The sequence below is a fragment of the Falco peregrinus genome, chromosome 3 (genome assembly GCF_023634155.1).
Source record: "Falco peregrinus isolate bFalPer1 chromosome 3, bFalPer1.pri, whole genome shotgun sequence".
Taxonomy (NCBI): Eukaryota; Metazoa; Chordata; class Aves; order Falconiformes; family Falconidae; genus Falco; species Falco peregrinus.
In genome coordinates this window covers 98,690,761-98,715,696 of record NC_073723.1, presented here as the reverse complement: position 1 = coordinate 98,715,696, position 24,936 = coordinate 98,690,761, and the positions used below count along the sequence as shown (strand labels likewise).

The 24,936-nt window shown below is 44.6% G+C and overlaps 1 protein-coding gene across 1 annotated transcript in view; it reads left to right on the top strand.

Moving 5' to 3' along the window:
- LOC101915782 (protein Jumonji-like) overlaps positions 1-24,936 on the top strand; it is a 116,675-nt gene that overhangs the window by 76,883 nt on the left and 14,856 nt on the right. Inside the window, exon 2 of the mRNA XM_055799238.1 lies at positions 21,185-21,320. Coding sequence (XP_055655213.1) covers positions 21,185-21,320 — 136 coding nt within the window. The remainder of the gene's footprint in view (positions 1-21,184; positions 21,321-24,936) is intronic.

Sequence of the window (24,936 nt, the reverse complement as noted above, 5' to 3'; positions counted from 1 at the left end):
AATATTTTAAAAGCTGTATTCTCCCCTTCTGTTGAGAAGGAAAAAAAAGCTGGACCTTACATGAGCCAAAAGTGAAGAAGCGACAGCTGTAAGTTGTATTTAGAGAAATGTACACCAAAAAGGAGGCGAACCTATTGGAGATTTGTGGGCAGCGTTCATAAAATAACATCTCTGACTTGGTTTGCAGGTATTTGCAAGGGTAGACAGTTGCAGGTGTTGTATGTAGTTGTGCTGTTGGAATATTTTGGGCTCTACCGAGCTGGACTGTTAGGGGTGAGATAATGCCAAGAACAGACTGGATGAGCTGATGTCCTTTCTCTTGGTTTGTGAGGTTTCTAGTGATTATTACATGCTTTGCTCCTCGCCCTCCGTTTCCTCCTTCTTCCTGAAAGTGTAATGCTGGTAGATGTCTACCAAGCTGTTGCAAGAAAAATCTGGGAAAATTACAGCAAAGTGTAAGTTGCTTCACAGCTGTCTTGACTGCTGTTCTTGGTGGAGGCTGGAAGTAGATGAGTAGAAATACACTGTGCTTGGTTAGAGAGGAGGAAAGCTGGTGAGGGGCCCAGGGAGCTGCGGGCCAGCACGAGGGTTTGGGCCATGCTTGTGCTTGTGCTACCTGGCGTGAGGAGGAGCAAGGCAAGGATGCGCTCAAGAGGGCACTGGGAGTAGCCCAGTGTGCTCCCACCGTCCTTCTGCCCTTTGCCATCAGGTTCGTCATCCATCAGCAGATCTCAAGGAAATTGGAAAGAGGGGTAGGATTCTCCAAGATAACTCCTGGCAAGTGGTGTGGCTGAAGTGAGGAGTGGGAGGGAAGCTGGTGGTCCTTCCCAGAGGAGCAGTGGCCAGGAGCTGGCCGCTGGGTGCTGCATGCTGGCCAGCAGGGAGCACAGTGCCGGGGCAGCTGAGCACAAGGGTCCACATGCAGTCAGGTCTCATTAACTCAGCTGCTCACGGAGCAACTTGTTTTAATTAAGTCAAATTTATGTCTATGAACATGGTGTGCAGGATAAATCTTTTACTTTTGTCTCACTTGGTGCAGCAGCCAGGGAAGCTGCTCCGAGAGCGTCGCCTTGCCTGCTCCCTGCCAGCAGACAGCAGAATGACCATGTTTCCAGAGCAGCACCTGAGCCTGATTCTGATAAATGAGTAATTAAACAAACAGCCCCATTTTTATTGCTCAAATGCAGCAGCTGGGCCCTGCAAGATGCTTGCCTAAAATGGAGAGATGCTCATTCCATTTACTAATTGATTTCGCTTTGCAACTTCCATAATGGTTTTATTTTCAGCTACATGTAGCAATAGAGATAAGAGGGAGAGGGGGGAAAACAAAGCAAAAAGCAAGTGAAGCCATTTTGTCTCCTCCTTGCTGGGCTGGTTCCCCCTGTGCTGGCTCAGACATCCCTGCAGGTGGGCTCATCTGTGACAGCGGGTTCTCCGGTGGGATGGGTGCCTGGCTTCTTACCTCTTCCTCACCCCACGCAAATGGCCTAAGGAGCAGAGCAGCGCTGGGGTTAGGTAGTGGGATGGGTGCTCAGGTGTGGTGGCCTTTTGGACACGGTGGCCCTTGGAGCTCGCGTGTGAAGGCACAAGTGGGTGAGCAAGTCTCTGTTCCCGAGAAGTGAAATCTCGCCATCCTGTGCCCAGGGTGCTTTAGCAACCCGAGTTTCAGCTCAAGCAGAAATGCGCTTTGTCTGTTCTTCTCTTTCAGGTAAGTAGAGAAATACCCTAGCACAAGGCTGAGGGAGTGCCCCTGTTTGCAGCATTGGTGATGCGCCGTGGGGCACAATGGTGGGAACCTTTTCTACAGTACAGCCACGCGGGTCTGCTTCTTCCCGATACCCTTCTGTGCTTGGTGTCTCCCCATCCCAGGCCAGGACCACTGCTCTGGCTACAGCCCCACCACCCTCCATCCCCAGTCCTTGGGACAATTTGTGAGCCCCTTTTTCTGGATTTCTGTTTCAATGTCTGTCTTTCCCTCCTTCCCTGGCTGTGGCAGCTCTACAGTGCGAGCACGAGCACCCACACCAACTACCTCCAGCTGTGCCAGGCGCCCTCAGAAACTCATCCCATGGCCTGGGTGGCTGCCGGTCCCCTCCTGAGCTTTGGCCCCTCTACAGTGCCTCCACCCCGCACAGGATGCTCTTGGGCAGATGCTAATGCCTGAAGCTGCAGCAGATGGGTCCCTCTCCCTGAGCATCGCCTAGTCCCAGTTAATTAACGTGTCTGGGATCTTAAAACTGTTTTCTAAATTAAAATAAGTTTTATTATGGAACCTGATTGTGGTGCCAGCTGCATCATGGATGGTGCTTTGTCCTTGACTGCTTATCCTGGACCAACCACATTTCTAAGTTATCTATGCCTTAACTTTTTTTTATCCCAACTTTTCTTTTTTAATTAGTTTTAATGTTTCTTATCTGGCTGAGGCAAGATAAGTTCTTTTTGCACTAGTGACCTTACTCCTTTGTTTTTCTCCTACAGCCCTTCCCTTCTCAGTCTTTCTGGAGGTGAATTTTTAGCTTTTTCCTTTCCCTTTCCCTTTTCCAAATGCCAGCAGTTTTCAAGTCAGAAATTCATTCTTCAAGAGGAGTGAGGGGGTTTATTATTACAGGAAGCAGGTTTTTTTTGTGGGGATCCTCTCTGATTGCCATCCCTGGCAAGAGTTACAGGGCAGAAACAAAAAAGGAGCAAAGGGAATGACTGGTTTTAAACTTAAATGGTTTATGCTTTTTTGTCCTCGTTTTCATTGCCTTGGTCTTTATGTGTGTATTCTTGGTCATGGATCCAAGTTTTTAGCCAGTAAGATTTGCGGTAAAATGCACTAGATTGTTTAACAATTCAGTTACTTCGCAGCATTTTGATTTTCCTTCTTTTTCATCTGCATTTCAAATTTTTTCCAATCTGTAAATCACTTTCTACCTCTTCATACTTTTGGCACAGTACCTTTTTGGTGAGGTAGCAGGAACAAAAGGACCTCTAACCTAGGATGTGAGTATTTTCTCTTCCCTTTCCATGGTTGAATGTCTCAGCTTTATACTTGCACATTTTTTCCCTGCTATCCAAGACTGGCCATAGAAGGTAAACACTGGGGGAGCTAAATGAGATTATAGCATCACTTTGGTAACCTTTCTTAGTGAATGAGCAGTTGATCTGCCCATAATGCAAAGCACTTAATGTATTGAAGCATCTAAGAAAGCAAGCTACTAGTTCACCACTCAGAGTTCAATTCCCAGATAATAACATTTATTTATAGGGAATAAAGAGTTAGTTCTGCGATGGCAAAGTAGATATTGTCACTCAAAGCATGGTCTTTTTATTAACCTCAGATTTATATGGTTAAGTAATTGTTGTATTAGTAGCATTTCTTGAGTGGTAAGGAGGGGGAAAAAAAAGACAGATGCCTGTGAACAACGTGCTGCTTGTTTATTTATCTGTAGTAGGCTGGGGGTAGTAAATTGGCCCAGTGTCGTGCAGCTGTGAGCGATAGCGAGCTTGAGCTCAGCAGCCTGAAGCCTGAGATGCTGCAAGTCATGGGCAATACGTGCTGTGTATTTCTTTGTGTGTGTGTACGTCTGTTTGTCCTTCCCTCTGCATAGCAAAAGGTAGGGGAAAGATTTGTGCAGAAGTGCCCTGCACTGAATTTTGGTTTTCTTGATGAAGCCGGCTGACAAAAATTGTTGCTTTCTGCTGTTTGTTTATGTATGTCTGACTTTCTGTGGAAGCGGGACGTGTTTCTCCGGAACAGAAATGCATATATATTTAATGAATGCATAGCTTGGTGGTAACACACACAGAACCCTTGGACATATTTTCTTTTCTTAGTATGATACTGTTCACATTTTGAAATAAAGGAAAAATCTGCTAATATCCCCATTTCTACTTCGTTCTTCCAATTCCCGTAACGTTTTAAATTAGAAATGTCATAAATTTGGTATGAGGGTAAAAGCTTGCTACAAAATAAGAGAGGAGGCTATTTGTAAAAGGAATAATATTTAATCTATCTTCTTCATGGCCATTTTCCTAAACCCGAAGTAAACATGGTGAAATTGAGTGAATTTCTATTAAGCAGGCTCCTCTGCTTTCGTGTCACGTACCGAACAGACAATTGATGGCATATTTCCAGCTGGCAGAGCTGTCGAAAGGTAGCATGCGACTTCAACTCCATCTCCCCCCGCCCTTTCCAACACATGATTGTGCAAGTCTAACTAAAGTCATTGGAGAGTAAATATTCATTCAGTATGTAAAATAAAGAATAAATCTGCGAGTTGGATTCAGTGAGTAAACAGATTATCACGCTACGGGGTTTTCTTCAATACAGTGGGTACTTCAGACGCACAGATTTTTCAAAGCTGATGTGATGATCAACTTGGTATCGGCTACTGGAGTCGATAGGAAGTCTCATAAGTCTCCTTTTCGCTTTTTAGGGTTTGTTTGGGGGAGGAGAGGAGGGGCAGGAAAAAGAGGTTTGCAGAGGGTGTATTTCCTAGTGCATGTGTGGAAAACCAGCCCAATCAAACCTGTCATCTTTTTCGGAAATAGTGAAAAAATTCACCACATTTTGGTGGCTTTTTTTTTTTTTGGATTTTTTTCCACGTAAGGTACTTTGTCTGGGACTAATAATGATGTTTGCGTTTGCTGCTGGTTTTGTCTTTACCATGTTTTCCCAAGCATTAGCTGCTTGTATGAGCATTAGCAGCTTCTCGCGGCCTTCCTCTTGTAAAATAGTGGGAGGTGATAATCTGACCCAAATAAATGATAACAAATTCAGCTTGCCTCCATGTGCAATGGGTGGATGAAATCCTGTTTTTCGACTCTGGAAATAGCTCTGGTACCCCTGGGGCTATTGCAGTGCCTGGGGGCATCGTAGCATCCTGGGAGCACTTCAGAGCAGACTGCAGCAGTGCTGTGGGTGTAAGGTCTGTGGGCACCGCTGGCTTCCCAGATTTTGACAGGAGGCTTACTGTAAGACTCCATGTTGGGAGTATATAGCTCTTGGTGTAGAGCATGCTGGTTGTGGGATATTTTAAGAGCAAGGTGCATTTCTCCAATGCTTTCCCTATGAACGTTGTTGCCTAGTGAAAACAGCATCAACCCAAAACAAGCCTTGTGACTGCCTGTGGTTTAGTTTAGTCACATACCAGAGACGAAAAATCATTGAATTGCTCTTTCCTGACATGTACTCCTTGAATGGAGTTGGTGTAAATTTAGTCAGTTCACTTTGTTGAGTATCAAGAGCAGTGTGATATGTAAATAAAGCTTTATCAGACGAGATAGATTTAAAATTCCACAGTTGGCAAGGAAGCGTTAGCAGTATAATATAATACAAATATTTACACAGTAACTTCTAAGTCTTCAATAAGTGCTTAATATTTGAAATATGTGTTGTGAAAACATTGACTGATTAAGCCGTACCATTGCTGCTACATCTGTATGCAGCAACTTGCAATAGCTGGGACGCAGGAGTCGCAGGGAGGGGTAGGTCACCTAGCAATGCAAAGGCATTTAAACAAGTCACACCATTTTTAAAAATAATAATTATTATTTTTAATGTAATTAGGATTCAGCACAATCTGCTCTCCCAAGGAATACCTAGCTCCATCCCTGTGTCCTGTTGGAGCCATCACTGTCAGAGGCTGTTGCATTCGTGTAACGTGGCTGGATGTAATCACGTGCCTGGTGCATCTAAGACCGCTCCAGCAGCAAAATCGAGCTACCAAGTTTGTGCCTGCCCACAACAGGGAGCGTAACCATCACTAGTCTGTCCCTCCTCCTTGTATCTGTCAAGGGAGATTTGATAAGGAATTGCAGTGGGCTGTGATGATGGATGGTTAATCTCTTGCCTGCATGCAGCCGCACAGGGTTGGTGCTGGGCTGTGGCTGGGCTGCTTGTTTTGGGAGCAGAGGCTGGCAGCAGAGGAGATGCTGACTTCGGGTGGGTGTATCTGCCGTGCCCAGTCCATCATTGCATTCGGCCTCCAGTTCCAGTATTACTCATGAGTGAACTCACAAAACAGTAAAATCAATGGGCTGCGAATTAAAATAAACAGAAACACAGCTCCTCAACTCGCCTGGGTGATTCTGTGCTGCCACCTCGTTTGCCAAGAGTCTGCAAGAGCTGATCCGTGCCTAAAAATGTACTGCTGCTCCCTAATCCAGTCTTTGGTTTTGGCTCTCCCCTCTTCCTTCTTACTCCCCTCCCTCCCCCTTGTTTTTTTACCTTCCCTGTTTCACCTTCTGCAAGAGCCCAGCAGAGCTGAAAATGAGAATGGTTTTGGGTGTGCTTGAAGTGTGATGATTGGGTTGAGTTTATTGTAGGTGGGGTGGATATGGTCTGTCCTACAAATCACAGACTTGATTGCAGTTAGGCATCACAAAACCATTACTTCTCTGTGGCATTGCTTGATGTTATGCTAGATACGGTTTAGCCGGTTTCTGGAATGTTTTGGCATAAACCTGTGGTTGATAAGCTCTGCTCTGCTTAGACCCCCGTGACAACTCCACTAAACCCATCCTTTTCCACAGAGAAGCTAACAGACAGCTTCCATCCAGCCCACAGTCTTTTCCCTAGAGAGGGGTGAAACGGTGTGGCTGGTCAGGCAGGAAACCCAGCCCAAATAACGAAATGCTGCCTCTTTTTTTTCCGACTGCAGCCTGATGCAAACAACAGGCACCTGGTGGTAATGATGAGTGGGAGGTATCTCACTCAGCCTGTGCTTTTGCCTGCTCTCTGGGCAGGTGCCATGCTGCCTGCCTCAGCCTCTCGCAAGGCTGCAGGTAGACACCACTGTGTGAGATGGAGGCCCGTAGGCATGCCCCGAAATCCTAACTTGGCGTTTGCTCCGGCTGCTGCAGTTGTAGGAGGCTTTCATGTCTCTTGTCAGTTGTGCTGGTAACACACAGAGCTAGGTTTTGCCAGAGGAAGGTGAAGTAGCAGATGATTTTGTCAGAAGCTGCTGTTGGGAACGTTGCTCAGGATGGTTTAGCAGATGGGTGATGTGCTGTGAAGCTCACCCGTAAAGGTCCACCTCCACGGAAAGGCTGTGTCGCCTGCCCGTCCCAGTAACCGAACGGGGTGAATGCAGTGACCGAAGCTTGGTGCAGATGAAGAGGGGTTGGTGGTTTGCAGAGAGATGATGCAATTCTGGTACTGCTCGTGATGTTTTTGCAAGGCTAAGAGCAAATAATCTTGAAATGAGCTGGCAGTTTTATGATTGGTTTTTATGAGCTTTTATGATGTTTATAATCTGACATTGAACTCGCAGTTTAAGAGGTGAAAGGTTTAAAGGAACACAGTAGCAAAGGCGTACCACTAAATTTCTTCTGGGTGTAATTTTAACGTACATCTTAGATGCTTCCCTGACACGGTGAGTTTGCTGAAGTACGGGCGATACTCAGTGTGTTTCACTGAGTAAAACTGACTCCATTCTTACCACATGTTCAACATAGAGAAGAACCGAACAGAAAATGTGTTTTGCCTTCTCTAAGGAAAGGATGGGCTGGGGGTAACTGCCTTGTGTAGTGTAACTGCCTAGGTCCCAGAAGGCAGTCTCTGCATTTCCATTTAAATCCCAGCCACAGAAATACTGTACATTGTCCATTCCTGTTTGTTTTGTTGGGTGTTTTTCTGATACCAGTAAAAATCTGAAGTCCCCTGCAATCTTTAAACTGGAATCCTTAAATTATGACCCTTCCCCCATGGTGCTTTTGGAGAAAATGAATAATTTGGCCTGGTCCTTGTCTTGCCGTTCTGCATCCACTTCTTTTGATGGATGTGTGTTTCAGGGGTCCTGCCTGCAGTTGTTTGCATACGTACAGCACAAACGTGTTCTTACTTGAACTGTCTATTTCTCTGTTTTCCTGCGTTATCTCGTATTGCTGTGCGGGGTGCAGTGAGCAGCAGGTTTGCTGCTGGCTAGCTTTTTGAGGTTTCTGTTATGCACAGTACTGTATTTGTCTCCTGGTTCTTTGATTTGTAATGTTTTGCCTTTGATTGCTGCAGAAGCTATAAACAAGCCTGTCAAAAGCCTTGTTTAGTGCGCAGATTCTGTGGGGGTGGCTGGCAGCCTCAGACCCTAAAATAGATCTAGCAACGAACTGAATGGCTTAAAATCCTGAGAATTTAATTTGATCTTTCTTTTTGCTTTAAATATTGGGACTGAATGAGGATTTCTCTAACAGAACAGAAGGTGAACATGTTGGTATGTGACAGTAATAGAAGAAGGGTCCAGACCTGCTGTCATTGAGATGCTTTTCTGCAATCAGAGGCTGGTCTCAGCCGCTGGGTAGTGGCTCATCTGCCGTAAGTCACTGTACCTGGGGAGGGGACCGCTGTGTCCTCTGATTTTACAGCATCCATGGTGGGGGTGTTGTTCTGAAATGCTTCGCTGGACCCTGTTGTGGGATAGTCACTATAGGAAAACCTAAAGCAAGTCACTTACAGTTTTAGCATCTGCTAGCTTTGCAAAGGAGGAAAAGAAGGAGCTGCAGAATCACCCAGGGTTTGGGGTTTTTTTTCTCTCTTTATCTCTGTGCCCCCCCCCCCCCCCCCCCCCTTTGGTTTTTTTTTTAATGTAGCACCATGCAGTTTGTAATATCATAGCTGTGGTATTCAGTTGTGGTAGTGTGAAGGTAACAATGATTTGGCTTCGGCGTGCCATAACAGCTGCAGAATTCATTGGAGCTTAGAAGCCTGTGAGTTATAGCTGTGATGCCATTTACAGCTTTTATGGAAGAGCTCTTAAATTTGTGAAATGTGTTACTTTTTGAAGTGCATTATATTTGTAATTTGAATTCTCTAAAATCCTGAGGGGGAAAAAAAAAAGCAGCTTTGAAAATCCCCCCTCTGCCTGCTAAAGACATGGGGAACTCTTACCAGGCAGGGAAGCAAGTCTCTTAAATTGAGTGATAGAACACATAGATGGATTTGTAAGTGCTAAAATGTCAATTAGTGCACTTAAAAGCTTAATGGTTGTCTTTGATGTGCTTCTAATATCTTCAGTAAAGTTTGAATGTTGCAATTGATCAGGGAGAGAAGGAGGGATGAGGGAATTGAACGCTAACCCAAACAGTTCTGGGGGAGTGGAGGGGCTTGTTCTCTGCAGACCCCCAGCTGCACAGACTGTGCCAGCGTGGGCACCTGGTACCCTGCCTGCCCATCGTCCCTGCCCCTGTGCACCACCTGGCACCAACCCAGCACCACCTGCCAAGAAACCTGCAGAAGCGAAGGAAAAATGATTGTGCCGTTATTTTGGAAGTTCTCCTGCAGACTTGTTGGTTTATTTATTTTCAAAAGGGGGGGTTGGGAGGAAAAGATCGTGGAGAGGTCGAAACTTGATTATGTGTTTTTCTTACCAGTTTAACACAGATCCGGTTGTTGTGAAACACCTGTGTGTTAAACAGCATTCTGTGCAATTAGGAAACTGCTATGTGGCTTCACTAATTCAGGCAGATATTTGTGTTGCCAGTAGCCATTAGCTCTTCCTCCTCTTTCATGTTTAAGTTGTAGCAGGAACTGAAGCTTGCATGTGGCAGAGCAGCGCTTCAGCCTAGCTCTGTCTGAAATTCTTGACTTTGGTACCCTGAGCCATCTGTTGCAACTTCAGTTCCAGGTAATGGCCTTTTACCCTCCTCTGGCACCAGTTATTGCGGGCCTTACTGGGATACGTCCACCTGATTTGGTACTGAGCAATTGCCTCATGGAGCAAATACCAGTTTTATTACTTGGTTCTCTGTGCTCCAAAAATACCATTATTTGTTTGCTGGGTAGTATTTTGGAAGTCAAATACATTTAATACTGAAGGGTGAGCTTGGTAAAGCTTTAGAGCGTACGTTTTCACTGATTATATAGCTTAACTTAATGTAGTAAATTTGCTGATGTAACTAAACTGATCTGAAAATACATTTAGAGTCTCCTCATGTGTCTTCTGTAATTGGCTTACGAGTGAAGAGTACGGGTTTGGTTTAGTTTACTTCACTCAGCCTTAGAGGAGACTTCTCCCCCAGCTTTAAACGATATTCTGCCAGTCGGGAATGTAAACAAGGACAAAATGCACCTGATAAATACCTCGGGTTTTGGGTAGTACATCAAGCAAAATCAGCTAGTGCAGTATCAGCGTGTCCATCCCAGGAGCCTGTGTCGATACGACTGATTTAGTTCCCCATTCACTTCAGTAAAATTGATTCAGTCCCCAGTATCCCGAGATTTCCCAGCAATAGGTTCAGCACGTTTGGCCCTGTCGCTATCCCTCCTGGGTTTAAAGATTGACAAGATGGGTTGGTGGTTCTTTTTGTTTGGTTGGGGTTTTTTTCTTTCTTCCTTTTCCCCCCTTTTTTTTAATCTTTTAAACCTGGTGATTGCCTTAATGACAGGCATCTCTTAGACTGACATGAAAGAGGAGGAAACAGAGTTAAATGTTTCCAAGCCAAGGCAAGGGGCTTCTTGCGCCACCCGGACCTGCTTGGGGTCAGCTCTGTGCAAACTTGGAGGTCCATCACTGGGCAAGTTACCCCACGGGTAGATTTTGCGGTGCGCTGGCTTCAGCAATGCCACTTGCCCCACTGCTGGCCATGGTCCTCTGGCAGAGCTTTGGCAGTGGAGCTACTTATGTGAACGTGCGCTACTGCAGTGCCATCGGAGTGACTCAGATGAGCCAAGACCTCCTGCTTCACTCTCGTTAAACCAGGCCCAACCCATTTGTACTGGAAAGGTTTAAATGTAAGCGAGGCGCTCTGCTTGGTGCAGGGTCATCCAGCAGGGATATGGTGACCTTCCCGAGTCTGCAAGGGGATCTCTGTCCCCAGCCTCAAGCCTGTGAAGGCATCACATTCCTTATGGGCACAGCTATATCAAATAATGTAGCTAAACTATATACATTTGGGGCTAGTGTACTTATTTCACTGAGGGAGCAATGTTTTATATTGGCAGATGCACATTTTTGCTGGTATATAATGCAATACTCCTAGAGAGCAGATAGATGAGCAGACCTTTTCCTGTCCATAGGCAAGGCTTCATCATCCGGGTACCAAAGTCCTACCAAAGAAATGATACAAGAGCTGACCTGCTGTTGTACACATGAGGATGGATGCTAAACATATCAATAGTACTCCAGCTGCTCTAAAATATTGATCCCACTGACCTTTCAGACACTCTGAAATGGCAAAACCCCAGATCTCTTAAATTCCTGTAGAACTGTTGAAGGCAAACTCACAACAGTTGTATCTTTCTCTCTTACCTACTACCTTGATGCTGTTTTGGCATGCAAAAGTGGTTAGTATTTTTCAAGTAAAGGATCAAGCTTTCAGTTTGAGAGTGGAAAAAGGTCTTAAGATAATTAGTATTATGCAGCCGGATCAGATTAGCCATATTAAACTTCACATCTGTAGGCGTTATTAACAGACATTTAAACTGCAGAAAATGCTTTTTATTGGACCATATTCATATGGTTGCATCCTGAAGCTTGAACACCTTATAAAAATATGAACTGAATCAAAATGAAATTAATTAGAAAGAATATATTTGAATTTAATTATCTTGAGCTGCTGAACAGTCTTTGTGCATACTGGGTTTTATGTGTCTGTCGGAAGTGTACTTGGTGGAGAGTTTTAATTAGAACTGGAGACAGAGTAAGAATATTTGGAATGTGAAATTTATAAATGGCAGCGATTTTCAGCTAGGAGCGCAGTGGTTTTTTTGGAGCTCTCTGCCATTTCTCACTTCTCTTTTTCCCCTCTTCTTGATAAGCTACATTTATGTTGAAAATTCATACCAGATCCTGAAAAAGAAGAAATCCTGGTGTGGCTCTTGGTCTTTTGCACCATGATCAGAGTTGTCATATCTGCAGCTGCAGGAGACTTTTTTACCTTTGTGTGTTTAATGGCTCATACTACTCTGTTGTTTGACGGTGCTATTTAACTGTAAAAGTGCAGGTCTGTGGATGGCACAGGACGTGTGGCCGCCTTGACTACTGTCTCAGATGTTGGACATGCCAAGGCTCAAAGAGCTGATTTGGCAGCTGCCCAGCAGATTTTTATAAAGGCTCGGTTGGTGGCCAGAAACCCAGGCTGTCAGAGTTGTGTTATGCAATAAATTGTTTTCCAGCACAAGTTTCTAATCCAATTTCAGCTGTAATTTTTAGTAGTCTGTAATCAAAGATAAATATACATTATTTCACAGCGTTTCAGAGAAATGAAGACGTGTCCCCCATCAGGTTGGTTTGTTTGTTTTTCTTATAAGGATTTAGACCGGTTCACCTACATGGGAAATGATGCTTGAACTATTTTGGGTTTTGGCCAGGAGGTGTGTATCTGTATACAGCATAGCCATTTGAAGGTAATTCGATGTGCATTTTAGGAGACGTTACTTTTTTTGAAGAGAGCACCGAGTAAGGAGCCTATTTATCAGGTCAGAGCTTTTGCTTGGGCATAAACTGACTACAAATGATGGTCAGCCGGAAGGTTGTACCTTGTCAGGCTGTGCCCTCCCTGAAGTGTTGCAGCTCCTGTCCCTCTAATAGGTATACACCCACCCTCCCCCTCAGTATATTTCCCTTTCACTCCCCTAAAGTAAATAATTCATCGTGAAAAAAAGGGGTATGGTTCATCTGAATGCAATATGAGGGATTTGGGATGTACAATAGTTACATTATACAAAGTGATTTTAATTTCCTCAATACCATCTGAGATGCTTTCCCTTCCTTACAGTGGCACCATGGTTTGGTGTCGTGATGGGCTTGCAATTCTCCAAGCGTGGGTTGATGCTGAAAGGGGCAACCCTGTCTTTCTCCTCCAGCAGTAGCTCCCATATGGCCACGTGGCTAGTAAGAAGGGAGCTGATCTGGCTGAGAACAATCATTTTTCTTGTCTTGGGCTGAGATTTTGACTCTTTTTCCGAAGTCAGGGTGGCCAAATGGCCACATAAGGGTTAGTGCAGGCATTGGGGTTGGGCAGGTGCATTCGCTTAAGCCAGTTATGAAAACTGCTGCCCCAGTCTGAATAATTATCTTGTACCTTCACACCTCTGTCTTCCAGCACTCTGCCACTCTTGGCATTTTGTGGCTTCCTGCTTCATGCTGCTGGCTCTCATCGGAGCCTGAAACGCTGGCGCTTTGGTAGCAAAGTAGTTGAATAGATTCCTGGTCTGGTCTAAGAAAGTCATAGCAGTGGAATCACTGCTGTCAGTGAGATGGTTTGAGTTGAAATCCTGCTGTAAAAGTTAGGAGACTTTAGACCTGGCTTTACTCTGAATTTGTTTGGGTTTAGCCTTTTTTAAACATGTTTATCTTGGCAGACCACCAGGGGAAACAGTTGATGTCTTGCAAGCTTTCGCTAGTTTCATATTGAGTAGTAGTTTTCTAGAGGTGCAGACACAACACCGAGGCCTCCCAGTTTATGTGAAAGAAACAGCACACCAGCCCACTACTTTTAAATATGTCATTATTTTTTGGCCTAAGAAAACTATTTCTTGATGCCTCAATTCTGGGAACCTGTATAAAAACATGACTCGCGTTGTTTGGAAATTTCGACTGTAACTCCTCTACTCCAGTGTGTTTTTGCAAGAGCAGGTTGAAGCTCACTGGGCTCAAAAGTGCCCGAGGCCTTTAGTGACCCAAAAACCAGAGCGTTTCTCTCCCATGCTGCTGCTCTTAGAAGAATTCGGTCTGAAAGGAGGGAACACAGTCCCAGTGCCGCAGGAGGTGGCGAATGAGCGCAAATCAACAGGAGATTGCAGGGGGTGAAAGCTGTAGGAGAAGTGCTAAAGCAGGAAGAAGAGGTATTTTTATTTTCCTCCACGCAGCCTTTGCCATGCTAACATCAGTTCTGCTAGTTGGGGGCTGTAACATAATGCGAGTTCTTTGGGGAAGTTTTCTGGAAGTAAGAAGGAAAAAGTCACTGTAATTACCAGATACGCTTAAATGCTATAACAGAACCATTAATAAAGAAAATTTCCCCTTTCTTCATGTTAGTTAGCACATTTTAAAAACATGACCTATTTTCCTAAACTAGACAGAACAGATTACGTTTTCCAGAAGGCATGAGTCACTGTACTATAAAGTCTCCAAGCTGTATCAATCTTCATCAGCTTAAGCCATTCATGAGGTTTTCTTTTTTTCTCACTGAATATAAGCAGTTTGTTTTAAATGAGAAACTGCTATATCGTCTCTGGATAGTTAAACTTGATTAAAAGGTTAAATATTAAGTAAGTGTGAACTTTATTCTGAGAGGACAAGGGAGTGGAGGGACCTTGATAGTAAGCAAAAGACAGCAAGAATGTTATTACAGTGGGTATATATGGGTATATCCAGTTTGCACAGTGCTCTGCTTGGTTGTAAGAAGTCCAAGCAGCATGATAGCTGCCAGGAGGAGCCAAAAATCTTTATTTATATAGCTTCAGTTGAATATATTAGAGTCTGATTTCAAATCATTACCCTGGAAGTTCAAACTTTTGTTAGGACTTTCTGCTGAGAAGAGCTTCTGCTACCTGGTCATGGGATGGCCCGCTTGCACCTGCAAATTATGGAGAGGGAGTTTGCACCGATGGGCTGACAGCAGGGGCTTCCTCTGGGAGTACAATGTGTGTTTGGGGTGGTGAGAAGGGACTTTGCAATAGAGTGGAGACCTCTGCTAAAAGAATGGGGGAAGTACACGGAGCGATATAGTAGTAAGACTTTGCACTTTCTCATGAGGTTCACGCCATGCCATGCGTATACAGAGGAAGTGGGCTTTGTAAATGAATAAGCGTGCTAATTGCACTGAGCAGTGGTAACTTGCCCAAGACTGCACAGAAGATCTCTTTCAGTGGCAGAAGGCTTATCTAGGTTTCCCACTAATTTCTCTTAGGTCTGGCTTTTAGAGAAAACCAGGTATAACTGTTTTCCATTGATAATATACAGCCAAAAGGCAAAAATCTGTTGCAGGTCTTGAATCTAGTAAACAAACATTTCCATTTTGGTCCTTGGGCTGAAAAGTAATTTATATGATCTCTGAAAACGTGTTGTCTGTTTTTCATGCAAAAGACAGATTTTTGTTTTGTTGCTAACTAAACAGAGAAAAAAACCCCACCCTTTGAAATAGTTTTCCTTCAAAAATATCCTTGAGTAAAGGGTAGAAGCTTGTGGTTTATTTTTCCCATTGCTTCAAAATGACCTTCTTACATCTGCGGGAAAGACTCTCTGGGGGCTGTTGAACCATGAAAGCATATTCATTTAGGGCACTGGGTGCCACAGTGATTTTAACCGAGCATTGGCTACAGCACTGGAAAAAGAAAAAAGAGGGGGGTTGTGTTTTGTTGTTTTGCTTTCTGCAACCTGGCATGAAGAATGGGGTCAGGAGATGCGTGCTTGGGAAAGACCCAAAGAGAGAGCTGGAAACTCGCCAGCCACACTGAGTCATAACACACATGCTTGTAAGTATCTTTGTACCTTACAAAGTCCTGACTTCTCAAATAAAACCATCACTGCTGTTAAAGTATTTACATAAAAGTAAAACAAATAGCATGGAGTGCTGCATACATTCTCCCTTGTTCCAGCTCTGGTTTACCCTGTGGACTGTGACTGCTGTTTGCTTAAGGCAAGGCCGGGCCAGGCTGAAAATGCTGTATCTGGCGATGAATGAACGGAGAAGCTCGAGTCATGCGTATGCGTATGCTTCTGCTGCTGCTTACGAAGCAAAGCAGTGTGCAGCGGTGCCTGTGACTTCAGACTTGACGTTTCGCCTACCCAGGAGGTGGCATGAAGCCTGCCTCTCTCTTCGCTTCTGCGTGCTTTGCTTTTTTTTAAGAATATGAGTAACTTCAGAAATAGGAAGGCTGCATGTAGGCCACATGTGCAAGCTAGGCAGCTGAACCGCAGTGGCCAAGGACCTCAGCTGTAGGTGAATGGTGAAAGGTACAGGGGGTGCACATTTTGATTTCATTGCAAATGCATGCACGTTACATATTGATGCGCATTATTGTCATGAAATGGAATGACGCACTTCACTTGTAAGAGAGAAGTAGCAATATGGTTATGGATATTTTATATCTATTTTATAGCAATTTAACAAAGTTTGATAGCAAAACGCAACAGTGGTTCAACAAGATTGGATGGCAAGGTATAGTCAGTTATTTACTGTGTAGTGGACAGGGTCAGACAAGGTTGTCAGGAAGACCCTCCTGTTGAGTCATGAGGTTTGGGAAGGACCCCCCTGCTTTCAAAACTCCTTCTCAGAAGGGAGTTTTGATGCAGCTGGATCGAGACTTAGTCTCAGGCTTGGTCAGTGGTTTATGTCTAAAGGATTATATATGCACAATCAATCCTTTGTATCACTTAGCTAAGATTTCAAAGTTTAGCATGCCATTAATCACTCACCGAGAATCTGTTGTGGCAAGGGATCTCTCAGCTTCGAGTAGTAACTTTGAGAGATGGCCCCACTCGGGGGGAGATCCTGGCACGCAGCCCACTGCTGTGCAGGAGAGCTCAGCGGGCCCTCGGCTGGCCACTGTTTATGGAGTACAATAATTTATAGTCATATTTGCATACTGACTACAGAAGTTAGTTTCTTTCAAACTTGGCTTGAATCAGACCTGGACCAGCACTGTGGTTACGTGGGCCCATTGTTCAAACCAGCCCTTGGCTATTGCGTTGTTATCAGTCTCCCCTAAATCCACTTGGAGTCGATGCAGCCATCACCGCGACCAGACCCATACATTACATCCCAGACCCATACATTACAGCTGCCACTGATAGTTATCACTTGAGCAGGACTACAGGGAATGAAGGTCAGGATGGTGGTGGGGGAGAGAGCACACCATGACAATTATTTGTAGATATCTACATAAATTTACATTGATATAGGCATTATATATTTGCATTATATATTAATATGTATATATTTTAGCTTACATACACACATTAATATATATGTAGTGAAGATTTAATGTATTATATGCACATAACAAAACCACACACACACACAGGTGTGTATATATTTATTTCTTCCCAAATGAGCAGTATGCAGCAGCAGGAGCCTGCTGGACTTTTCTACAAGCATCACCTTCATGACTGTAGAGCCAAGAGCAAGCTGCCAGCCAGGTAGCGTGAAAGAGAGCTGCTCTGCTACCTGATCCACGGGGTAGCATCCTATGCAGGAATGACCTGCGTAGGTGAACAAGGGCTGTGTGCCCTTCTTCCCTGTCCCCTCAGACTGAACTTGCTGAGCTGTTGCTTGGCTGCCCTGGTAGCTGAAGTTCAGATATAAATGTACAATGTGTGGTTCCCCGAAATGGTGTAACAAAGAAGGCGGCGTGATTAATTTTTTTTAGCAGTTTAAAGGAAATGATGCAGTTCTGTTTCTTCATTCTGCTCCAGGGCTTCCCTGGTTGTTTGTGTCTGTTACTTTTTTACTAAGTTTATAAACTAATCTTATTGTCGGATTAAGAGGCAGAAATTATCTCAGCTGACCTGCACAGCGAAGGCTGTGGGCTTGCAGTGATGAACCTACAATTTAAGATGTTATTCAGTCTTTTTTTGGGTCTAAGTCAATAACGGACAATCCATCAGTTCCCCATAAGTAGTTTCAATGGCTAATTACTTGCACAGTTGCAGAAATTGTTCTTTAATTCTGTCTTACATTTTTCTGAATCCGAGTTCCAGCTGTTGGATGATATTATACCCCTCTCTCTGCCGGCCCTGAGAGCCATGTATTATTAAATTTCTGCTCCCTGTGGAAAGATTTAAAGGCGGCGATAGAGTCAGTCCCTTTGAGTTTTTTTTATTTTTTCTTTCAGTTTGATTTTGAGAAGTTACATAGATTAAATTCCTCCAGGCTTTCACTGGAGTGTATTTCTAAATGGTTCTGGGTACGCTTGTGTATGTTGTTTTGCTAAAGCGAGATGATTCCTGCAGTCGGTGGTGGTGGGAGCACGGAGCGGGCCGCACAGCGGCTCTCCCTCCCCGGCGTGACGAGGCAGAGACGATCTGACCCATGTAATTATGGTTAAATGTGTCGGGAGCTGGAGCTGCGTTGCCGGCGGAGCAGCGGCTCAGCTGGGCTCCGACTCAGCTGCTCTCCAGCTTGCGGCAGCTTTTGTGCTGCAGGCTCGGGGGAAGATGCTGCCAATGATTGCAAAACCCTTTTATTGCTCCTGCATATGGAGCCGTGTGAACGCGGGTGTTGGCAGTGGCTTCGCCCCTTATTTTTGCTGACCTTGGATAACACGGCGTTGGGGAACTTGAGGACCTTTTTCCAATCGAATGGTGGGGAAAGCCCGTGACAGGGCAGTGTAGGCAGGGCAGCGGCTGCAGGCATGGCATGGCGGGGCCGGTGGGGGCTCTGGTGTGGAGAGACCCCCTCGTGATGCATTTCTGTTGGCAGTGCTGCTGTTGCAGAGGGGGAATGAAGCTAATATGGTTCATCTCGAGTTTTACAGCTCCGTGAATTGAGCGTGGTGTGAAATGTTGCCGCTTTGCTTCAGGAGCTGCTGAGGGAGGTCTGTGCTCCTGCCTCCCGGCACCCATCCCCTTGCCCATGGCACTGTGGCCCGGGAAGGTGGGAGCATCTCCTGCAGCAGGGCTGGAGCCTCTGCCTGGCACCAGGAAGACATCTTGGTGGCCTTATCCCTCAGGAAATAAGGTGCCGCATTGCACGCCATCCTTTGGCTTGTCCAGCAGGCTGTCTGGGGAGTGGGACGTGACTTCAGGCTGTTCACAGCAATACTTCGAGAGGGTGGCCTAGGCCAGAGGTCTGTGGGTGTGGGGACCATCTCCTGCCCTCCTGCAGCAGGGACAGCCACCAGCCTGTCCCAGGGCACAGGCTGCACTGGCCAGCCCTCGCTCACCCACCACCATCGGCCACTTGGTTGGCACATGCTGATTTTACAGATTGATCCTGTCAGAGGGTTTCACCCTGTCGCTGCTGAATGCTGCCACATGCTCCTCGGAGCGAGCTGTCGTGACAGTGGCTGGAAGTGGGATTAATTTCTGTAGGATTCTCCCCCCTCCCCGGCATTTTTAGCATGGATAAAAGGGCCAGTGGGATCAGGAACCAACAGGTGTTTTCATGCTGCTTCAGCTCCTCAGGGACTGCGGGATCTGATGGAGGAAGGGATCTGTTTGTGGCTTCAGGATGGGCCTGATGCTCCGCAGGAGCTTGGCCCCAGGCTGACGGGGGCTTGGGAGAGCGGCACATCTCTGAGGACACCTTGTCGTTGGGCATCTTGTGCATGCCTGGCTAAAAAATATATAAAAATTCAGAGCGATGGTTTTGTTGCCTCTTGTGAGATTTTCTGTGTAACTCATCTAGGCTTTGAGAAAGGAGTGGTGTGGTGTGCCTGGCCAGAGGGCTCTTTGTCCTCTGCCTCGCGTTTGCTGCCCGTTATATTGGGAATCTGTACACTCGCCAGTGAAGGAGCGAGCGGTGTCCCAGGACTGCTTCCATAGTGCTGGAGGTGCTTGTGGCCGTTCCCTAACTGAGTGTGATTGCCTTGAGGATTTAGCAAGTAGTTTCTGTGAAAACAACTGCGTGATGGTCCCACCAGGCCCTTGTCGGTGGGAGCATAAATGGGAGGGCATCTTCGGGCAAGCTTTGTTACAGTCGAGCAGCCTGCAGCCCTCTCGTGTCTGGTGTCGCTTCTGGTTAGGGCTGAAGTTGTCTTGGCAGCAAAATGGTAAGCCGGAGTTTGTGTAAACCTCTGTTGACAAAATAACTGGATGTACTAGTCCTTTTAAAACGCTTGCCTGGAGATCTTTTTGTTTTTGGTTGCTGTGGGTGTTGGGTTACAAAGTTTGCTTTCTTGGCCCGGAGCTGCCAGTGCTCTAAAGCTCCCTGGGCATAGCTCAGCCTTCTTCAAAGTATAGTAGCTTGTCCCTCGTGTGAAATGCACATCCCGCTGCCAAAATGCCGGCTGCTTTCACTGTACTCATTGTGTTGCCCCCCTTTTTTTTTTCTTTTTTTTTTTTTTCCTTTTTTTTTCTTCTTTTTTTTTTTTTTGGCCAAGTAATTTGTCATACAGTCTTTTTTTTTGGGGGGGGGGGGGGGGAAATGTTTTTGATCACAATTCAGCAGCTGAATGCCAATATGTCGCGAGAGGAGCAAAGAAAAAGCTAACATTGGTCACCCTAAACTATGGGAGGTTTTGTTTTATTTTGTTTTGTTTTTTGAAGTTGATGGTGTTGGTCACTGCTTTGACGATCGTAAACTCTCCTGCCTCCTGGTGGGGATCGGGGATGGGGCTTTTGGGGTTCCCAGTGCGGCGTGGCAGCGTGCTGTGGTACACCTACCTAAATAAGGTCTACCTAGAAATGTTAATCTTGCTTGGCAGTGATGTAGCCCTGGAGGAATTCAAGGGCAAGAATGCTCAAATAGTGATTTTTTAAAGACCCTGAGACAATTATAGGGCTTATGAAAATATGATGACTTACCTGATCTCACTTGTGTCTTTATATCAATTTGCTGACTTAATTTATTTGAATGCTAAAGGCTTTAGGGAAATGCTTTTCCAGGGAATTAATCTTTTAACTAAAGCAAGTACTAAATATGACATACATTAATATTCTTTTTGACAATATAGCATTTGTCTCCTAAAAATAAAGTAGAAAACATATGCCCCGTGGGCCAAATTCCACTTGGCTTTGTGCTCAGATAAATTCAGAATAACTTCATTGTTATCAATGTACAACTTCACTGTAACACTGCAATAAATGTAAATTACTAAACCAGAGGGAAAAAAAATCCTGAGCCAAGAAGCACAAACTAAGGCCAAAATGGCAACATGAGAAGTTGGTTCACAAAATTTGCCTCTTAAATTTCTGCAACATTCCATTTAGTTGTTTTTGGGGTTTTTTTTCCTCCCTCTTAATTATCTGGGAGAGCACTTCCTGGCTGTGATAAATTTCTCCATAAGGGATTCATTATGAGGATTATAATAAATAAATTTCACCTCTTGTCTAACACCTGGCACGTGGCTACTGCTGTCTGCAGGATAAAGGGTTAGGGGGACTGATGCTCTGATTTGTTGACAATAGTTATGTTTCTGATCTCTGTTAGAGCTGATCAAGTTTAGGTTGCATTTTGTTACACAGTATTTTTTTTTTCAGCTTCTCATTTTTTTGATTAAAAATAATCTGTGTAGCCCTAGACTTCTGCGTTTTGTTTGTTTTAGTTTTGTTTCAGAAGCATGCAACTAATGTCTCCTTTCCATTTCCGTCTTCTTTAGGATGACAGCGATGGGATTCCCTGGTCAGAGGAGAGGGTGGTGCGGAAGGTCCTTTATTTATCTCTGAAGGAGTTCAAGAACGCACAGAAGCGGCAGCACGGTGATGGCATTAGCGGGAGCCTCAAGGCAGTGAACGGTGAGCTGCCTCTGCGGTACCGCTGGAAGGACTCAGTCCTTTTCAATGCGGTTCTTCTGCTGTAGCAAGGAAGGAGAGCAGTGCACCATCTGGCATGCACTGTGCCCTTTTGATCTGCACGGAAGAAATTGTTTCTGAAGTGCTTAAAATGCCTGCCTTGACCGATCCATATGTTTCAGCTCCTGGTGAACCAGTTGAGATGGGGATCAGGGTGGAGGGTAGGTGTCAGGTGGGAGGACAGGGACAGGCTGCTGTTCGGTAGAAAAGGAGGCTCCTCTGGTCAGTCTGCTCCCTGGTGTGCTGAGTACGTCAACAGAGAAGGTATCCATTGAAAGGTGGTGGGCTGCAGTTACCTTGGGGAAGGACAGTCGGGCAGAATTCACCTACTCTGTCATCTAGATGCAACAGACTGGCTAACCAGCATCTGTATCTCTGGAGTGTTCCTAGTCCATGCTGTCTTATTGTCCAGAGGTGAAGTAGCATAGGATCTACATAAAAAGATGTAATGGGCTGAGAGGACACAAATGCTGGGACGTTGGCCTCCCCTAGTTTAGCAGTTCACAGAGCAGTTTATTCAGAGGTTTTGAAAGGGAGATGCAGACAAGCCTAGATGACAGGGGCTTGAAAGGAGTTTAATTTTATTTATTTAATCCTTTGGCCAATTATTATCTGTTGTTCCCCCTTCCCTTACAGCTTGCTTAAAAAGGCCATGGTGTCCTGAGAGGTGAATATAAAGTGTGTCTCTTTCAGATTCACTCTCTGACACAGGACTCTTTCTTGAAAAGGCTTTGTCATGCTGGCTTGAGCCTTGAAAGTGATGACTAGCAGGATTCAGATTTCTGGGCAGGCTTACGGTTTTCTCTTCACTCACAAGAGCTTATTTGTTTCTTTATGGAGGTTTATGGCAGTTCTTTTTAGGCATGTGCATAGCTATACATGTGCTAATGCATTAAAGCAGCAGCTGGGTGACTGCTTGGTAGGTTATTCATATTTATATGTAGCTTGTGTTTCTGACATGGTGAGTCAAATTTCACTGCATTTTCACTGAGTGTTATTGCCAACAAGGCAAAAACCTAGGGGAACGGCTGAATAACTACAGGCAATGTCATAAAGTTACTGTATTGCATAAGCAGTTGCAAACTCCTTCATGTGATTAAAGAAGACCTCAGACTTCTGAGTTCAGTAATAATATCAAATACTGATCTGATGGGAAGGGGCGTCTAGCTTTAGCAGCAAGCCATTAAAAAGCTTGGAGGTGTACACAAAACAGCACTGGCTTTTTTCCCTCCAACACCTCTGCATCATTGATCTTCTGTCAAACACAATTTCTCTTGGAAAGTTTCTTATTCCATTGTGGGGGTTTTGTTTAGTCAAAGGAAAAAAGTCTAAAGGCGTGAAGCACAGTAATTGTGTGTTAGGAGGCTTTGATGGTGTGCCAGGTTACAGGATGACTGAGGTTTTTATGGTGTCTGGTTTCTCCAAAGGCAGCTTAGATAGAAAGTGAGTTGGCTGGGAATGTTGTGTCGATGCAGGTACCAGACACAGAGTATGCCACTGGCTTCCTCTGGCAGTGGCAAGGCTGTGTTTTTGGAGCTTGCCTCTCTCATTGAGAACTGTAGCATCCAGTGCTTTTTCTCCTTCATGGAAGTAGGTGATAAGTTCTTTGGATGTTGCTTTTTTGCTTGTTTGTTTTTGGTGGCTTTTTTTCTTTAAGCTGGAATGATATTCTGTGTTACCCTTTCTGTTTGCTAAATGGTTCTTTAAATGTCTTGTCTCAGTGCTGCTCTGTTTCAACAACAACGCTGTCCAAAAGCTTTTTTATCCACTGATACTTGGAAGAATGTTTCATTATACAGAGAAAAAAGATTTGCAAAAGGGAGGAGGATTGATATTGTGTGGTGACATTAAGAAAATCTATTTAAACATACAATTTGTTCTTTACATCTTTTAAGAAAACATAGCGGTTTATTTTCAAATCCACAGGTCTCTGTGGACTGAGGAAAAAGCAGGTCATCCAAAGAAATTACTGAACTACTTTGAATTTAGGGAAAAGTAGTATTTTAAGGGTGAGCCTTAGATTTATGATTTCATACTGTTGGAGTGAAAAATATTTCCTTGCATTTGGCCATTGTTCCCACATGCAGGCCACAACTAGTGTTTCTTGTGTGTTACTCCAAAAGGTAGCATGCAGTTAGATACAGGTTTATGTGAGCAACCTCTTTATTAATACTCAGCACCCATAGCTCTGGGGGAGGGGGCAAGGGGAATCTAGCTGAAATACCTTGAAGTTAAATGTATTTAGTGCCTCTGTAAAGCTGGCCTCCCCTGGCCTGAATTCCAGTCAGGGTGCTGCGCTTTGCAAACATAAAGGAAAGTGTAGGGTATGTGCTGCCCAACCCTGTGGATATCTCTAGTGAACACTGAAGGATGTTTTCTTCAGCTTTTGGAAATGAGTCACCTTCCAGTACCTGGCAAATTTAACCATTTCCAGGAGTGGAAAAGAGAGGTCTGAGTGAGTTTAAGTTTTCCAAGCTCCCTGCTCAATGTGGAAGCTTGGATTAATATCACGTACTTCTGAGAGCTCAGGGGACCACAAACAACTAGGTAGCAGGATTTGATCTTACTGCTACCATCTGTAGTGCAAAGAGTTTCTTTGTTCTGGTTTTATAACTGTCATCCCTTAAATTTATTTATTTATAGACTTGCAACCTGTAATTTGTTTCAGTAGGAAGTACTAACTTTTGGCAGTAGAGGAAGGTAAAATACACACCAGCCCCTTGCCACTGGTGTCTTTAAAAAGTTTTTATGGATTTGAAGTGGCTGAAGTTGCATAAACATGCTACAGAAGTTGCTTTGCCAGCATTTGCCATGCTACAACTAAACTTGTTTGAAAAAGATAGTCAATGGCTTTTCAGCTGGTAAGTATAGTAGCATTGTTAATGATTTGTTAGCTGGAATGATGGTGCCTCTTTGACTGATAGTGCGAAAAGCATTTTAAACATGAGAGATGAACCTATAACAGAGTCTTTTCTGTACTGGAGTTTCTGCAGGCTCTAAGGTGTGCTGGTGATGGCACAACTTCCATGCGTCTCTGAATAATAAAAGAAAAATAAAAATTAAAATAAATAGATAAAAATCCAGATTACTTTTGGAGATTGTATGTATTATAATACCTTGGCTGCCTCCACCTCACTATTAAAGATACTTGTTACGCTGAAAACAATCCTGCCATTTTCATTTTGTGGCTGAAACCCTGTTCATTAGGTGGTTCTGATTGAAGTAGTGGGGTTTTGTCTGGGAGTGGGGGTGTGTTTTGCAGGTCTTCTTACCCCTACCTGTTTTTAATCTCCTTTTCAACTGGTGTTTCTGTTTACGTGTTTGTGCTGCCAGTTATTTTTCATCCTAACTGTTTCTCTGCTTTCTTTCATTCCTGCCTGCCCTGGGCTGCCCCCACCCCCCAGCCCCGCTACAGCTAGAAGGATTTCAGAGAAAGGCGAGCGAGGTGTATTACGACTGCTGTGTCGGTGGATGTATAGCATGCGTGTTTATGTTGACTCTTGATATTTGCAGAGTACAGAATGACGCCCTACAAACAGTATGCCTTTGTTTGCTACAT